Raw genomic sequence first — 15,424 nt, 5'->3', positions numbered from 1 at the left:
AGGATGGTGGCCAGGGCAGCAGATGTGTGGCCCAGGCCATGGGATGCCCCCAGTGCCAGCAGCTCCGGGAAAGGCAGGAGGTGGGATTGATCCTTTCCTTTTAAAGTGATTAGCAGTTGATGAGTGGCTCAGGGTAATAGTGCTGGGAAGTGGCTGTAGCTCAGTTGGGCACTGAGCCAGCAGCTCTGGATAATGGAGGGCGAAGGATGGAGAGGGGTACAAAGGATTCATCTCACCCTCGAAGGGGAGGATCCTTTTGCATGAGGGCTCGCAGTGTGGGGATGGCAGAGGAGCAGCCAGAACCCCAGGGGTGGGGGGGGGGGGCAGGTCACAGAATCCCAGCCTGGTTTGGGTTGGAAGGGACCTTAAAGCTCATCCAGTTCCAACCCCCTGCCACAGGCAGGGACACCTTCCACTAGAGCAGCTTGCTCCAAGCCCCATCCAAGCTGGCCTTGAACACTGCGAGGGATGGGGCAGCCACAGCTTCTCTGGGCAAAGCCATGTCAGGTTCTTGCACCAAGCTGCATGGGGAGGTGAGGCTAGGCCTGGGTGCTGGCTCCATCCTGCTGAGGGTAAAGCTGAAGAAGCCTGAGGAAGAGGATGGTGACTGGAATCCAGTCCCATCAGGAGACACACCCCCTCCATGGGTCAGACCCACACCACCCATGTATCAACTGCCCACCCCACAGCTGCCCCATGGCTCCAGAGCCCCAGCCCTGGCTCACCACCCTGCTGAGCACCAGCAGAACCAGGGAAGCAGATCTCCATCACCACCACCACAGGCCCCTGCAGTTCAGTTTTCCACCCTGCTAAGCTGAGCAACGTTTTTCCCTGGATAAAGCCAACTCCCTACCCCCGCCTCCCACTTGGTCTGATCTTTCCCACTCCACTGCTCATTCCCAGTATCCACAGCTGCAGGGCCCAGGAGCCAAAGCACCCAGTGAAATCGCTTGAGAAGGGACCGTGCACCGTGCACTGCGCAGGGAATGGCCCTGGCCACCCCGGGGCTGGGGCACCCAGCCGGGTGAGAACAAGGAGAGCTGTGTTCCAGCAACATTCCCGCTGCCGTGGGAGCTGCTGAAAGGCAGCTCTGTTCCCCGCTGGGGGAGCTGCTTCCACCGACTGCCCCAGGAGTGGCAGCTCCAGAGTGGGTGCTGCTGCAAGGACACCACTGGCCTCTGTCCCAGGCCCCAGGCAGGCCCCACATTGCCCCCGAATCTGTTTGTCCCCCAGAAAGGACGCACCACAGCTCTCCACGCACCCAACCCATTTAATACACGTACAAGGCGGCCATGCCCACAGGACCCTGTGTCCTGGCAGGGCCCAGGATGAGCTGAGCCCAAAGAGGAGCTGCAAAGGTGGCATCTTGCCCCCTCACGACATCTTTAGGCACATTCCTGTATCCCCATGGTTCAAGAAGAAACATGTCCACGAGCTCGGCATCCCCCCTCCCCTCGCGCTTCCTGGCCAGTGCAGTACTGGCAGCTGAGACCTGCCAGCACGTGTCATCAGCCCCAGCCTGCTCCCCCCATGCGGCACAGCCACAGCATGACAGGGGCACAGCCTGGGGCAGGGGCACAGGCAAGTGGATGGCCTCCAGCCCCACCATGACCATCCCCTGTTCCCAACCTGGAGGAGGACATGACACATCCCCTTTTGTGAGGCTGGAGGAGCACAAGCAACAAAGGGGCAGCGGGACCAAGGCCATGGGGGAGGACAAGGGGAGGGTAGGTCAGGTTCGTCGTTAGCACCATGGTGGTAGGGAGGTCTGGGGAGGAGCAGGGTCAGACCCACTCCTGCAGGGAGCGCTTGCAGTACAAGAGCATCCGCGGTGTGCCCTTCCTCTGCATCTGGACAATGACGTAGATGAGGCCGAGGATGCAGAGCAGCAGCACCAGCAGCACCAGCACCATGACCACACTCATGGTGCGTGTGTACTCGTCAATCTGCACCACCACATCCACGTCCCTACCCGGCTGGTGGCCACCCTCACCATAATCCTCTTCCTCCTCCTCTTCCTCCTCCTCGTCGCCTTCGGCCTGCCTGTCCCCATCAGGGTTGAAGGGGGGTTGGTCCCTGTTGGGCCAGTGGGGATGGGGGTCTGGGACCAGCTCCGTGTGACAGCCCATGAAGTCCCGCAGGATGGATTTGGGATAACCTGGTTCCGTCTTGAGCCGCTCATTATCAAATTTCCAGTACTTTGTGCCTCTGTAGAAGTAGGTGGAGGCTGGGAGGGGGAAGAAGATGAAGATGAGGGCTAAATAAGCAGGTTCAGGGCAGGCTCACCCCTGCAGATGCCCAGGACAGCAGGTTTTGCTCTGATACCAGTGAAACCCTTCTGCAAGGGCTTCACTGCTGATTCCCAGGCACCCTCCCAAGCCTCCAACTCTCGAGGTCAGGCCACCAAAGGGGTGACCACATCCCCTCTGGTCCCATCCCACCCCTCTTCTCCTCTACTTACAGGCATCCGGGCTGAGGAAGGCGCCCTTGGGTGAGGGAGGTATGCCCACCCAGACAGAGATGGGCTTCGGGTACCCGGGATCCACGGCGCGGGTGTCCTCATTAAAGCGCCAGTATCTGGGGAGGTTGGTGGTGAGCCGGGCAGAAGCACAGGGCTCTGCAACACCTGCCATGAGCACCCCTGCTGGGGCCTGGACCCAGCAGAGCAGGGAAGACCCCACAGACACTGACCTGTCCCCACGGAAGAAGAAGGTGTGGCCTGTGGGTTCCCACCACACGGCTGTGTCAATGCTGGCATAGGGGATGCCCTGTCCATAGGTGACCAGGGGCTGTGGGTACCCAGGCTCCAGGTTGGCTTCTCGGAAGAGCCAGTACTGGTCACCTGGATTGGGAGGAGATGGAAAAGGGAGGAGTGAGACACCAGTGACCTGTAGGTACACACAGAGATATGGATGGGAATACGATGCCTGTGGCCACTCTCTAGGACCGGGCAGCAGCTCTGGCTGGGTATGTGGATCAGGATGGGGTGAAGAGAACCAGCTCTAAGCAGCCTGGGGACGGGGAGCACTGGGTTCACCCCCTCTCCACCTTGGCCTTCCCACACCGCTCCCCTACTCACCTTTAAAGAAGACGAACCTCCCATCGTGCCTCTCATAGGCGGCATCGATGTCCCCAGGGAGGCCCCGCCAGAAGTGCCCGATGGGCATGGGGTAGTTGTCCAGCACCCGGTTGTGCCGGACTCTCCAGAACCACCGGCCCTGGTAGGAAACAAGTGTGTTGGCAGAGAATGGGGAGGACACAGGGCCCAGCCCCAGGGCCAGGCATCTTGCCAGGGGCTTTGTCCCACCCAGAGATCCTCAACATCCCCAGGGGAGGGAGAAGTAGGGGGTCCTGACAGGTACCTTGAATACAAACATCTCCCCACGCAGCACCGCCACCGTGTCAAAGTTCCCATCACAGATGTCAGGGCCGTACTGGTCAGGCCGGTCTGGGCTGCCAGGCCTGGGGGGTCGGTCCGGTTTCCCTGGGGGGGGTAGCCTGGGGGGTCTCTGGTCTGGCCTGCCAGGTCTCCGGGGCGTCACGGTGGGCAAAGGTTTGGTGGGCTGAGGGTGCCCGTCCGTGGTACCTGGATGGGGTGGGTGAAAGAAGGGTTGGGGTGATGCAGACCAGCAGCATCCTGACTCAGTTTCTCCACACATGTGCCCAGCATCCCACCCCTGAGCCGACCCCCACCCAGCTCCTCACCGTAGAGCTGCTGGATGCCCTTGAGGTCATCCTCGGGCAGCTGGAAGTTCTCTGTGTCCATCCACTGGTAAAAGGGGGCCATGATTGCGCTGGGGTTGCTGGAGTGCTCCAAGCCCAGCGAGTGCCCCAGCTCGTGCACGGCCACCAAGAAAAGGTTGTTTCCTAAAGAGAAAGGCAACATCAGCAACATGAGGTGGAGGACACAAGGTGTGGGGTGGGTCCTTGGCCCCAGCACCTTGCGATGAGGGTGCTCTGGTGGGAGCTGTTCTCCTGCCACTCCTGCCCATACCAGGGCATACATCCCCCTGCCCTCAAACAGGCTCCTCAGGTTGCTTTCACCACCTCCTTGGCCCTCAGCTCACCAGATACATCTGTGTTCTCCAGCGTCCAGGGCTCATCCAAGTCAAAATGCGTGTCCCCCCCCATGCCAGGGCCGGGAAAGTAGGCGTGAGCCAAAAACCCCCCGACACCATCAAAGGGGGAGCTGTCTCCATGGAAGCCGGAGGCGAAGAGCACCATGATGTCGGCCTCCTTCTTCCGCTTCTGCCGGATGTCCTCATAGGGCACCTCCCGGAAAACCAGCGGCGTGGCTTGCTCCCACACCCGGAATGCTCGGCGGACAGCCTCGTATGAGTGGTACCGACCCAGCTTCTCCGTGTAGTTTTGGATGCTGGGGGTACAGAGCTCACTGTGGGGTGGCGCGGGACAGTGCTCACTCCCGGAGGGGGTCCATGGCATCCCACGGGCTGGGGGAGTGGGAAGCCCTGCCTGGAAATGTTTGGTACCTGAAGGTGAGATGACTCTGGCTCCAGCGCCGCCCTGTCAGTGCGTACCGCTTCCGCCGCATGTTGGACTTCATCCGCGCTCCAAACTGGTCCGGGACCCCACAGCGGGGACGTTTCATCCACCTGCCAGGAGAACATCGAGCCAGGGTGAGCCCACCGTGGCCATGGAGGGCAAGGGTGGGTCCTGGCTGCAGGGGAGCAGCCCCCAAAACTGTCCCAGTTCCCACAGGAGACAGCACCCACATTTCCAGAGGCAGGCAATGCTCTGGGAAAGAGCCAAATGGCCTGGAGCAGAGCTGCCTGCTGACAGAGCAGGAGGACATGGAGAAACTCACGCCTTGGTCTCCTCATCCAGGACACCGGTGATGGCGATGCCGTAGAACTTCTGCATCTCGGTGAGGGCCGCAGAGAAGGTCTGAGCCGAGCGCATGGTGGACATGTGCCGGCTGGGCTGTGGCAGGTACCCATAGAGCCGTAGCCATGCCTGCGCCAGGAAGTGAGCAGGAAGGGGGGGACATGGGGACACGCAGCTCCTTCAGACCCTGGTGGGGCAGCACCTGACCCATTCCCGCCCAGCGCTATCCCCCCGTCACGGAACATCTGTGCCTGCACCCAGGCAGGCAGCACAGGCAAGCCAGAGCATGCAAGCAGCAGTTGGGAAACAGGGAAGAACCCCCCCTGTTCCATATCATAGTGGGGGAGATCCTCCATACTGGAGATCCTCCAGTCTCGGGGGGGTGCAGAAGGCAGCTGTCAGTGGCCAGAACCCCCACATCAACCCAGAATGCCCCTCTATTATGTGGGACAGATTGGTCTGGACTCTTCCTTCCTGCACAACCCCTGCCTCCTCCTGCCTGCTTTAGCGTCTCTTTTAAAAACATCAATTTTAATTCTTGTATTTTATTTTTTTATTTTTTTTCCAAATTTTCCTTTTTCCTCTTTTAATTATTTTAAAATATTTTTCCTAAATCCCACTTTATTTTTCATTTTCAAATTTATTGTTTTTAATAAAAATATCACTTTTCATTCTTACATTTTTTCCTTTTTTTTTCCCAATTATGGTATTTTTCCTTTTTTCCCCCTTTTTTAATATTAAAATATTTTTGTTATTATTTTTTCTAAATCCTGCTTAATTTCTCGTTTCCTGATTTATTCTTTTTAATCTTGAATGCTTTAATTCTGATTTTTTTTTTATATAATCTTTTACTCATTCATTATTTTACCGCCATCCCCAGGCGGGGTGGCAGAGCACTGACTTTTATCAAAGGCCCTTTCACCCCCTTCCCCCTACAGCGGCACAAAGCTCTTCCTCTCCCTCGTCGGATGCTGCCCGCTGCCTCCGGGGTGACCCGGACAAACCTCCTTCCATCCTTCCCTGCCTGCACCTGCGGATGACGGCGCTGCCTGCCCCTGACCGCGCGGGCAGACAGCGCCGTCATTTACAGGTGCAGGCAGGGACGCAGGCAGGACACCGGCAGGAATGGGGTACCCCATGGGATCCCCCCGCGCCCCTCTCACCTCCGCATCGATGTCCTCTCCAGCGGCCGTCAGCAGCAGCACCAGCAACACCAAGAAAGGCGGGGGGCGCCCGCCCGCCCAGCAGGGGGCGCCGCCACCTCCTGCCATATCGACGCCGGTTCGAGGCTGACCCCCACCACCACCACGCTACCGACGGCCGCGCTAGGCCAGGCCGGGCCGGACTGGGCCCAGCGCGGCGATATCGGACCTACGCTGCCTTCATAGTCCGTGGCCGGGAGGCTGCGCACGGCGCATTGGCAGGCGGCGCGGCTCCACTCCTCGGCCCTGAGAAGAGGAGCGGGCGCGGCACGGCTCCGCTCGATTGGGGGGGGATGGAGGGGGGGGGGGGCGGGCGCGGCTAATGGCAAGGGGCGTGGCCTATGCAGCGAGGGGCGGGGCTTGGCGCGCTCACATCGACACCTGCTCCCCCCGCCCGCTCCCAGCCTCCCTCTAGCCCGGCGCCGGCACTTGCCCGCCCCCTGCTGGACTCTGTCCCCGCCGTTCCGCACGCCCCTGAGGACCCGGCTGAGCGTTAACTGGGGAGAAACCGGTTGTGGCAGCGCCACTTCCGCTGGGCGCGCCCTGGTGGCAGATAAAGCTGTCGCTGGGGAATTATCCCTTCCCCCAGAAGAGAACTCGGGTGTAACCGTGCTCCTTCTCACGCAGATCCGCAGTCAGCAACCGACACAACTTTAACTTGCGGTCCAGAACCCCCCCGTGTGCGGGGCTGCACCCCCAGAGCATGATCAGGAGGTGGAGGGAGGGGGATTCTCCCCCTCTGCTCCTTTTCGGGGAAAATCCCCCCCCCGCCCGCACTCCTGTGTCCAGCTCTGGGGCAACAACACAAGAGGGACATGGAGCTGTTGGAGCGAGTTCAGAGGGCGCCATGGAGATGCTGTGAGGGCTGGAGCAGCTCTGCTCTGGAGACAGGCTGAGAGAGCTGGGCTGGTTCAGCCTGGAGAAGAGAAGGCTCCTTAAGGGGAGACCTTAGAGCAGCTCCAGTGCCTAAAGGCGCTACAGGAAACCTGGAGAGGGGCTTTGGACAAGGGCCTGTAGGGACAGGACAAGGGGGAATGGCTTTAACCTGACAGAGGGGAGACTGAGATGAGATCTTAGGCAGAAGTTCTTCCCTGTGAGGGTGGTGAGGCCCTGGCACAGGTTGCCCAGAGAAACTGTGGCTGCCCCATCCCTGGCAGTGTTCAAGGCCAGGCTGGATGAGGCTTGGAGCAACCTGGTCTAACAGAAAGTGTCCCTCCTGTGGCAGGGGGTTGGAACTGGGTGAGCAGTTCCACACAAACCAGGCTGGGATTCTGTGATTCTTTCTCCCTTCCTCAGCCCCACAGAAACCACCTCATGCCCACCTGGTGCACCACAACATCCTGTTTATTGAGTTGAGGTCCCTCTGCTTTCTGCACATATAAAATACATTTAAAAATGCCATCATTTGTAAACAGCAAGGGGAGCAGTAAGGCAGGGAAACAGCCACAGCACCTCTGTACCCCTCTGCCCCCAGCCGCACGGACTCCTCAGAGGGACTGAGGAGTCCAGTGGCTCCCAGGGTGACAACCGAAGTTGTGGGACTCCACTTCAGACATGGGACCGAAAACCAGAGCCACAGAACCCACCGGCTAACAAACACCACTCTGTCTTGATAGAGGATGGGCATTGAAAAGCACCTCTGCACTGGCAGCTGCTGCTGGGCTCTATGGGAGGTGGCACTCTGCTCCCCCTGACCAGGAGGAGTAGTCTGCAGGTGGGGTGCGCATCCTCTTATTTTGCCATCCAGAGAGACCTGGTCAGGCTGGAGAGATGGGACAGTGCAAACCTCATGGAGTTCAACAAGGCCAAGTGCACAATCATACACTGAGTCGGGGCAATCCCAAGCACAAACACAGGCTGAGGGAGACTGGATTGAGAGCAGCCCAGAGGAGGACTTGGTGGTGTTGGGTGACAAGAAGCTTGCAGCCTTCACAGCATCCCTCAAACATTCATGCTGTGCTTGGGGCTTTTCTTCCTCTTTCTCCTAGGAGGGGCCAAGCCAGGTTTTGCACTAAGATGGGCTGGACCCTCATCACAGATGCAGCAATAGATACACATGAATTCCTCCCTCCCCCACGGTTTTAGAAGCCAAGCAAGGAACAAGGAAACTTAAAGACTGAAAAAGAATGGTTTGCTGTTGAGGTTTAACTCCACCAGCTGAATCTTCAGCTGGAGGAACTGCTCAACTCAGCAAAAGCAGATGTGAAACTATCATCCAGACAGGCAACAGAGGGACAGCTCAGAGCAACACCAGCCACAGAGAGTGTAAACCACCAAGGGAATGATATAAAATGAATTAATACTGAATGCTTTATCCCCAAAGCATCCCTTAAAACCTACATATGGCCCAGTTCCATTCCCTGGACAACTCCTGGAAGAACAGGATTGGAAATCTGGTGAAGAGCTTTTGCTCTTGCATAGTATCTTTAGTATGTCCATACAGCAACAGCACCTTCTCCAGCAAGTGAGCAACCCCTGGCAAGGAGAACATTGCACTGGCATGTCCAGGATTGTACTGATCCTCCAAGAAAGATGCAGGCTGAAGGCAACATCCCACTTAGTAACAGAAAGTGCAGCCAGGAGGAGGGAGATGTAAGAATAAGGGCAGGAGACGGGCAAGGCGGGCCACAGGAAAGCAGAGTTCAGACCAAGCACTGACACAAGAGGACTAGGGAGTGGTGCCCTGTCTGACAAACATGGCTACTAGCTCCCTTTATGAAGACACACAGTCTCCCTCCAGTGTTGGGAGGAGTTGAAGCTGTGGAGAGGAGCCTCATCAGCATGGGGATACACGGAGGAGAGCAGCATGCCTTGCAAACCCCAACCGTGACCCCTTAGTGATGTCTCAGGTAGTGATATCTACCCCAAAGGGGCAGAAAGGGCTTGATCTTGACTACAGGTCTCCTTGTAGTGATGCTCTGGCTTCACCAGGGAGTGAGGCCTGAGAGGAGGAGTCTGACAGCCTGGTATCGTAAGATGACGAGATGCAGACTACCACAGGGCTCTGTCAGCCAAGCCCCAGATTACAATGTTCCTCTTGGATATTCCCAACATGATAACCTGTTTTCTTCTAATTTCCCTTTGGTCCTAGGGGAAATATGCATCCCCTCAACAGCAGCAGTGTGGTTGAACGTGGAGGAGTTGTCAGGCTGTGAGATCCATGAAGATGGTATTGGCAGTAATCTGTCCAAAGATGAAGGCTCCGAAGGTGACCATGAACACCCCATAGCTGACCTGGGCCCACCAGCTGTAAACACAGGACAGGCCTTGTTTACATGGGACCTTCACCCCAATATCCAAGAGGGAATAGCAGAGAGAGGAAGCGTGTTTTGTTTACCTGATTGCTCTGGTTTCTTGGATCTCAGAGAGCTTGGCTTGAATCAGGCAGAGCCCTGAAAGGCAGGGGAGTCAAATGAGACCCAGCTGAGGACTGAGCAGACACCCTACAAGCCAGAGAGCCACACTGCACATTACAGAGCAGAGACTTTGGGCAAAATATTTGGGCTGCTAACCGACCTGACACCACAGTTCTGTCTTTCTTTAAAGACCTCCTGGTTCCTGCATCTCCATCCTGCTCCCTCCCTCCCCAAGACACAAGGCCAGGAGACCTCTGCTGGCCCCCTAGCATCCCCAGATGCCCTACCTGGGAAGACAAAAATGAAGCAGGCAGCCAAGCCTCCAGTGACAGAGATGACTTTTCCAATGTCAGGGATGAAGAGAGCCAGGAGGAGTGTCAGGAGGAACCAGCTGATGGTCTGAAGCAGGCGCCTCCTCCGCTCCCGAACCACATCCTCCTCCACCGTCACCCCGGTGTAGCGGAGCCAGAGACCCTCCAAGACAGCCCTGTGGGCACAGACCCATGGCAGGGGAGTTCTCCATGCTTCCCCTCCTGCCTCCACCAGCCACTTTCCTTCTCTCAGCACTCACCGGCCGCAGAAATGCAGGATGGGGTAGGAAGTCAGCACACAGAGGATGATGAAGGCCCGGGCAAGGGCAACAGGGATGTCGTTGGAGGGGTAGGACATCAAGACATCCTGCTCCACACCAGCTCCAAAGGTCAGGAAGCCACAGACACCTGATGGGAAGGGAACAGTCAGCGGGGGTTGGGGACAAGCCTCCTGCATGTATGTTTGAGGGACAAGACTTGGATGAATTTGGAACAGGGTATATTGTAGATGGACTCCCCTCCATTTCTGCTTTGTCCCTCTGCTTGACCAAAGGGTCATAGAATCATAGAATGTTTTGTATTGGGAGGGACCTCAAAGCTCATCCAGTTCCAACCCCTGCCATGGGCAGGGACACCCTCCACTAGAGCAGGTTGCTCCAAGCCCCATCCAACCTGGCCTTGAACACTGCCAGGGATGAGGCAGTTGCAGCTTCTCTGGGCAACCTGAGCCAGTGCCTTGCCACCCACACAGGGAAGAAGAGCTCTTTTTCCTAAGAGCTCATCTCAATCTCCCTGCCTCCAGAAGCTTACAGCCCCTCTGAGGACCATGCCACACTCTCAGAGCACTCCCTCACTTACCAGTGCCCGTGTAGACAAAGAGGGCGATCACCATGGCCACTGTCACCACTGCCCCCCAGGTCTTTACCTCTGGCTGCTTCATGCTGTTAAAGACAGGCACGCTGCTCACGTGGCACTGCAGGGGACATGGAGAGAGAGGGGGGACATGGGCTGAGCCAGAGTCATGGGGTGCCACACAGGATCTCACTTGTGGTGAGACAGACAGCCATGGGGTGGGAAGGGGAGCACCAGGCTTGTGGCCTTACCTGGAACCCAAAGCAGATGGTGGGCACAGCATTGAAGACAGCAGTCCAAGTGGAGGGACTGGTGGGAGGGAAACACTCACCAGTCAGACAAGGGCCCTCCCCAGTGCCCCAGGGCAGGATCATGGAATCACAGAATCAGCCAGGTTGGAAAAGACCTTCAAGATCAAGTCCGACCGTTCCCCAGCACTGCCAAGGCCACCACTGAACCATGGCACTGAGGGCCTCATCTGCACGGTGTGTGGACACTTCCAGGGATGGTGACTCCACCACTGCCCTGGGCAGCCTGTTCCAATGCCTGAGTGCCCTTTGGGGAAGAAATTGTCCCTAATATCCAGTGTAAACTTCCCCTGGTGCAGCTTGAGGCTGTTACCTCTTGTTCCTTGGGAGCAGAGACCAGCCACCTCCTTGCCCCATCCTCCTCTCAGATAATTGCAGAGAGTGACAATATCCCCCCTGAGCCTTTTCTTTACTGGGGGTGCTCTGTGATGGGCTCAGTCCTCTCCTGTTACTGCGTCCCCGCCTGCCAGGATGACTTGGCACTCCCTGCAGACCAGGACCTTTCACTGAGAGAACCAGTGAAAACTGAGGACTCACAAAAATAAAAGTATCAGTAAATAAACAAGGAACTATTTGGGCAGTGCCAAGAATTGGTCTGAACTTTGCCTGCCCTAAAATTCCCACTGCCCGCACTGGGTCCAGAAATGTCCCCACACCAGAAAGGAGGGGACAAACCACAGGGGCTATGGTGACCAAGGGAATAACCAAAATCATCCTAAAATAGGCACAGCCATTGTTGTTGGGCACAAGCACTGAACAGAGAACTCTGGACCCAGCTGTACCAGAGCTAAAAGTCAATCTGTGCTCCTCAAAACCTGTGATGGAGCTTTGGAGATCTCCAAGAGGACTCTTCCTCCTCCATCACCTCCTCTGAAGCACCCAGTGAGGCAACCACTTGGGAGCTTCTAGCAGCAATGTGCAGCATCCCCAGATGCAGGGATGGGACTTACAAAGGATTTGTCACCAGCCTCTGCAGCCCTCGCTCCTGCACCCCTGCCTGGCTCTGCAGTGCTGTGATGGCCACCATCACCACTGTGTTTCTTGGGCTCACCTGGTGGGAATCTCCACAGGCACCAGCTCCTTGTCGGGCCAGAGGTACTTGATGATAATGACTGCCGTGACATACCAGGTGCCAATCACGCTTAGAGAGCTGCGAGAGGGGACAGGAGGCTGTCAGCATGCTCCCTCCCTGCTCCATGGAGAGTCTTGTCCCAGCATCTCCAGCTTCATCTTCCTCCCTGCACAGCCACCCCAGCCCTCCCATCAGCACCAGCCCTGATCTCCCTTCCCACAGGAATATGCCAGCCAACATCACCCCTGTCCCCAGAGCAGATGCTGATACAATTCCACTGTGCTGGGAGCAGGAGACTTGCCAGCAAGGGGATGGGCTTGCTAGGTTTGGGGCAGGAGAAAGAGATGAGTGTTAAAGAAGTGACACTCCTCGGTAGTCCTGGTCCAGCTCCAGCAGCCAGATTACACCGAGATGCTTGGTGGGGCTGGCCTGCAGACCCCCATCCTGGGGACCCTTACTGGCTCTGCTTTCTGCTGGATAGCCACCTCCAAAGACAGGATACAACGCAGCTGAAAGCAGCTCCCCCTGCATCCTCTAGTGAGCAGAAAGGAGGGACACAATGCCCGGATATACGACAGTGTGGCCACACAGTACTCAGCAGCTTCTGTACTTCCCAGATTGGGAAACAGAGGGACAAGAATGCGAAGGAGATGTCCAGCTCCTCAGGGGCTTGTGGCAGGCAGATATAGCACTAGAACCACAGCATTTCCACTCCTGATCCCCTGGGATGGTGCTTAGATAGATGTTGGCCGACCCCAGCCCCAGAGGGCTCTCCCCACGCACCTGGCATATTTTTGGAAACCGATCTCCTTGGGGATGGAGAGGGGCAGAATGAGGAGGAAGGCCGTGATGCTGATGGTGAACTTGCGGTCCGTGTACCAGTGGCTGCTCCCAGCTTCCTTGGGCTCTGTCACTAGAGCAGCAACGACTGTGGGGACAACCGGAGCGATCAGGTTGTCTCCTTCCAGCTGAAGGGACAGCAAGTGGTTGGATTTGTTCCCCCAAGGGACACACTTACTCTTGTCCTCCTGGTCTCCAATGATGATGAGGAAAGCAATGCAGGTGCCGAAGGTGTAGACAGCGATGGCCACTTCACACAGCACACCAGGCACCTTCCCGCAGACAGCCCACACCACCTCCTGGTAGGTGTGCTCGTTGCTGGCCTGCGAGCAGTACGCCAGGATGACCAAGCCTCCAATGATGAAGATAAGCATGCACTGCAGTGGGGAAGACAAGGAGGGGACACTGAGGCAACAGTGTGATAAGGTCCCAAAGCCACACCAGGCAGCCACCCCTGACATACTGAGCATCTCTGGTGCACATCACCCCACAGCTCTTCTTCCCAGGAGCCAGGCCCTTCCCCAGCCCCTTCTGGGGCTCCACATGGCACGCTAGGCCCCTCTCAGGGTGGGACAGGGGACTGTCCCTTCCCCACGTCTCACCATCTGCAGCGCGATGCCTGCTGCCACACCACCGGCCATGCTGAAGGCAGCAGGGAAGTTGAGCAGCCCAGCCCCAAGGGCAGCATTGACCACAATGAAGACAGCTCCCAAAGCTGACGTGGGCCCCAGACCATTCCCTTGGCTCTCTCCACTCTTTGGCACCGTCTCCACGCTGGGGCTCTGCAGGAGCCTGGCCCGTTCCCCAGCATCAGCGCTCCACTCCCAATCGTTGTAGTCACTGTTGATGCTCCTGGTGCCCTGAGCCATTGTCCCTCCCAGGGTGGCACACACACCAACGTCCACGTCCCACTAGCGCTCCTGCACCAGGCTCAACTGTCTGCCTTGAGGAGGGTCCTGTGCCAGTGCCAGCTCCATCAGGTGGGGAAGGCAGTGAATGGGCAGGTTGGGTACAGCAGCTGTGTGAGGTACTTCACTGCTTCTAGAGGCAAAGGACATGGTAAGTGTTAAAGTACGTTAGCAAGGGACAACCTGAGCATCAGGTGCACAGTGGAAGTGAGTTCCCTGGGTCTCAGCTCAGTGTCACAGCACGCAGGTGTCCTCACGCCAGCAGAGATACAGCAGAACTCACCTCTCATTCCCCGAATGCAGGGTGAGGAAATCGTTGCCATCAGATGGCATGGAGACTGAGCTGTGGCTGTGGGGCCTGGGAGCTGCAGCCTTGCAGCAGGACTCACCTTCCTGCAGGCACAAGACCCAGCGTCACAGCTCTTGCTTCCCCATTTCCAACCCCAATTCCTGCAAGCACTGCAAGAACCGCAGTGCACGTGCTCCTGGATAAAGGTCAAGGCTGAGCTCAACTGGACAAACCAGGCCTGCAGCATAAACACCGTGTCACCGAAAAAAGGGCTGGCCTCTTTCAGCGCACACCATGCTCCCACCAGCATGAGGCGTCTTTGGGAGCTTTTGGACCTGACGACCTGGTGTTTTCAGCACCGCAGTCCTCCGGGGTTGGGCAGCCCTGAGCCTGTCCAAACGCCTCCCAGCTGGAGATAACCCTCACAGCCTGGCAGGGCGGACCAAAGCAGCTGAGGGAAATCTTTTTTTCTCCAGACGCCTCCGAAAACCCCTCCAGACCAGCCCGCCTTTTGCCTCTAGGCTTCTCAAACACCATGCTAGTGCCGGGAATCCTCTTCAAAGCCTTCGGGGAAGGGGGGGGCGGAACCCCGCAGACCTGTGGGGCAGGGTCGCCACCCCCGTGGGTACACCCCGACCCTGCAAGCCAGTGCCGTTCAGAGGGTGACTCCGCAGCTCCCCATCGGCCCCGCGCCGGGAGTGGCAGCTCCCTGAGCCGGTGGCGGACACCCCGCGAATGCCGCAGCGGGTCGCTGTGCTCCCCGCACCCCCCGCTCCTGTTCCCCCCGCGCACCGGCCCCGCTCACCGACCGCTCCGCTCCGACCCCGCTCCCAGCTCAGCGGCGGCGCAGCGCCAACCCCGCCCCTCCCGCGGCACGCCGGGGATTGGAGCTGCGGCTCCGCCCGCACCGGGAAGCGGCGGCAGGCCTACGGGGAGGCAGCGCTGCTCAGGGCACGAGCGAGATGCGAGGGGTCGGTGCAACAAAGGGAGGCCGCGGCACCAGGGACACCATCAACATGAACATCATTAGCTAGGGCAGCGGCACGGAAAGCAGTTTATTGCACGAATCGGAGCAAGCAGAGGGCACGGGGCTGTGTAAACCGTCCTCAAATCGACCAGAGACAGGAGGCTCCGGCGCATCTCGTGATGTGGGAGTGGCTTCCCTCGGCTCGGCTGTGAGAACACGACGGCTCTGGGCAGGAATGAGGACTGCTCCGCTGAATCATGCTGCCATTCTAAGGAATGCTTGCGGTTCCAACTCCCTGCTATGGGCAGGGACACCTTCCACTAGACCAGGTTGCTGCAAGCCCTGCCCAGCCTGGCCTTGAACAGTGCCAGGGATGGGGCAGCCACAAGACCCTAGTGCAAAGGGGAAAGGGGCCAGTCGATGGAAAAATCTTAAAGACAGACACAGAGTTTATCCCCCATATTTCAGCCTCAG

At 57.9% G+C, this 15,424-nt stretch overlaps 2 protein-coding genes across 3 annotated transcripts; both read right to left on the bottom strand.

The window, feature by feature from the left end:
* Window positions 1-1,252: 1,252 nt before the first annotated feature.
* Window positions 1,253-6,148, bottom strand: MMP15 (matrix metallopeptidase 15). The gene is made up of 10 exons (XM_062621130.1): window positions 6,009-6,148; window positions 4,826-4,974; window positions 4,491-4,613; window positions 4,068-4,375; window positions 3,706-3,867; window positions 3,363-3,586; window positions 3,080-3,218; window positions 2,692-2,842; window positions 2,462-2,577; window positions 1,253-2,227 (listed from the first exon to the last, which is right to left on the bottom strand). The coding sequence occupies exons 1-10, from the start codon at window positions 6,114-6,116 to the stop codon at window positions 1,785-1,787; spliced, it is 1,923 nt and encodes a 640-aa protein (XP_062477114.1). The 5' UTR covers window positions 6,117-6,148; the 3' UTR covers window positions 1,253-1,784.
* A 2,917-nt stretch (window positions 6,149-9,065) lies between these two features.
* Window positions 9,066-14,894, bottom strand: SLC38A7 (solute carrier family 38 member 7). Of its 2 annotated transcripts, XM_062621138.1 has the most exons (11): window positions 14,789-14,894; window positions 13,389-13,827; window positions 12,965-13,163; window positions 12,730-12,874; window positions 11,926-12,024; window positions 10,818-10,875; window positions 10,573-10,687; window positions 9,975-10,122; window positions 9,691-9,890; window positions 9,385-9,439; window positions 9,066-9,294 (listed from the first exon to the last, which is right to left on the bottom strand). In XM_062621138.1, exons 2-11 carry the CDS (start codon window positions 13,653-13,655, stop codon window positions 9,192-9,194), a joined length of 1,389 nt encoding a protein of 462 aa, XP_062477122.1. In that variant the 5' UTR covers window positions 13,656-13,827; window positions 14,789-14,894; the 3' UTR covers window positions 9,066-9,191. The 2 variants fall into 2 exon arrangements, with proteins under 2 accessions (XP_062477122.1, XP_062477121.1); XM_062621137.1 differs by lacking the exon at window positions 14,789-14,894 and having other exon boundaries at window positions 13,389-13,968.
* Between the last annotated feature and the right edge of the window lie 530 nt (window positions 14,895-15,424).

Source organism: Pezoporus occidentalis, unplaced genomic scaffold, assembly GCF_034315485.1.
Source record: "Pezoporus occidentalis ecotype Australia unplaced genomic scaffold, CSIRO_AGI_Poc_V1 ctg229, whole genome shotgun sequence".
In the NCBI taxonomy this organism is placed as follows: domain Eukaryota; kingdom Metazoa; phylum Chordata; class Aves; order Psittaciformes; family Psittacidae; genus Pezoporus; species Pezoporus occidentalis.
This window is presented reverse-complemented; position numbering and strand designations above follow the sequence as displayed.

Bases quoted from the DNA above. Each gene is read 5' to 3' on its own strand.
- MMP15 (XM_062621130.1), bottom strand. From the start codon at position 6,116: ATGGCAGGAGGTGGCGGCGCCCCCTGCTGGGCGGGCGGGCGCCCCCCG. The intron at 4,975-6,008 runs GTGAGAGGGGCG...TTCCTGGCGCAG, and splicing joins GAGAGGACATCGATGCGGAG to GCATGGCTACGGCTCTATGG. The intron at 4,614-4,825 runs GTGAGTTTCTCC...TTCTCCTGGCAG, and splicing joins CTGGATGAGGAGACCAAGGC to GTGGATGAAACGTCCCCGCT.
- SLC38A7 (XM_062621138.1), bottom strand. From the start codon at position 13,655: ATGGCTCAGGGCACCAGGAGCATCAACAGTGACTACAACGATTGGGAG. The intron at 12,025-12,729 runs GTGCGTGGGGAG...CCCCTCTCGCAG, and splicing joins GGTTTCCAAAAATATGCCAG to CTCTCTAAGCGTGATTGGCA. The intron at 9,440-9,690 runs GTAGGGCATCTG...CCTGCCTTTCAG, and splicing joins CTTCATTTTTGTCTTCCCAG to GGCTCTGCCTGATTCAAGCC.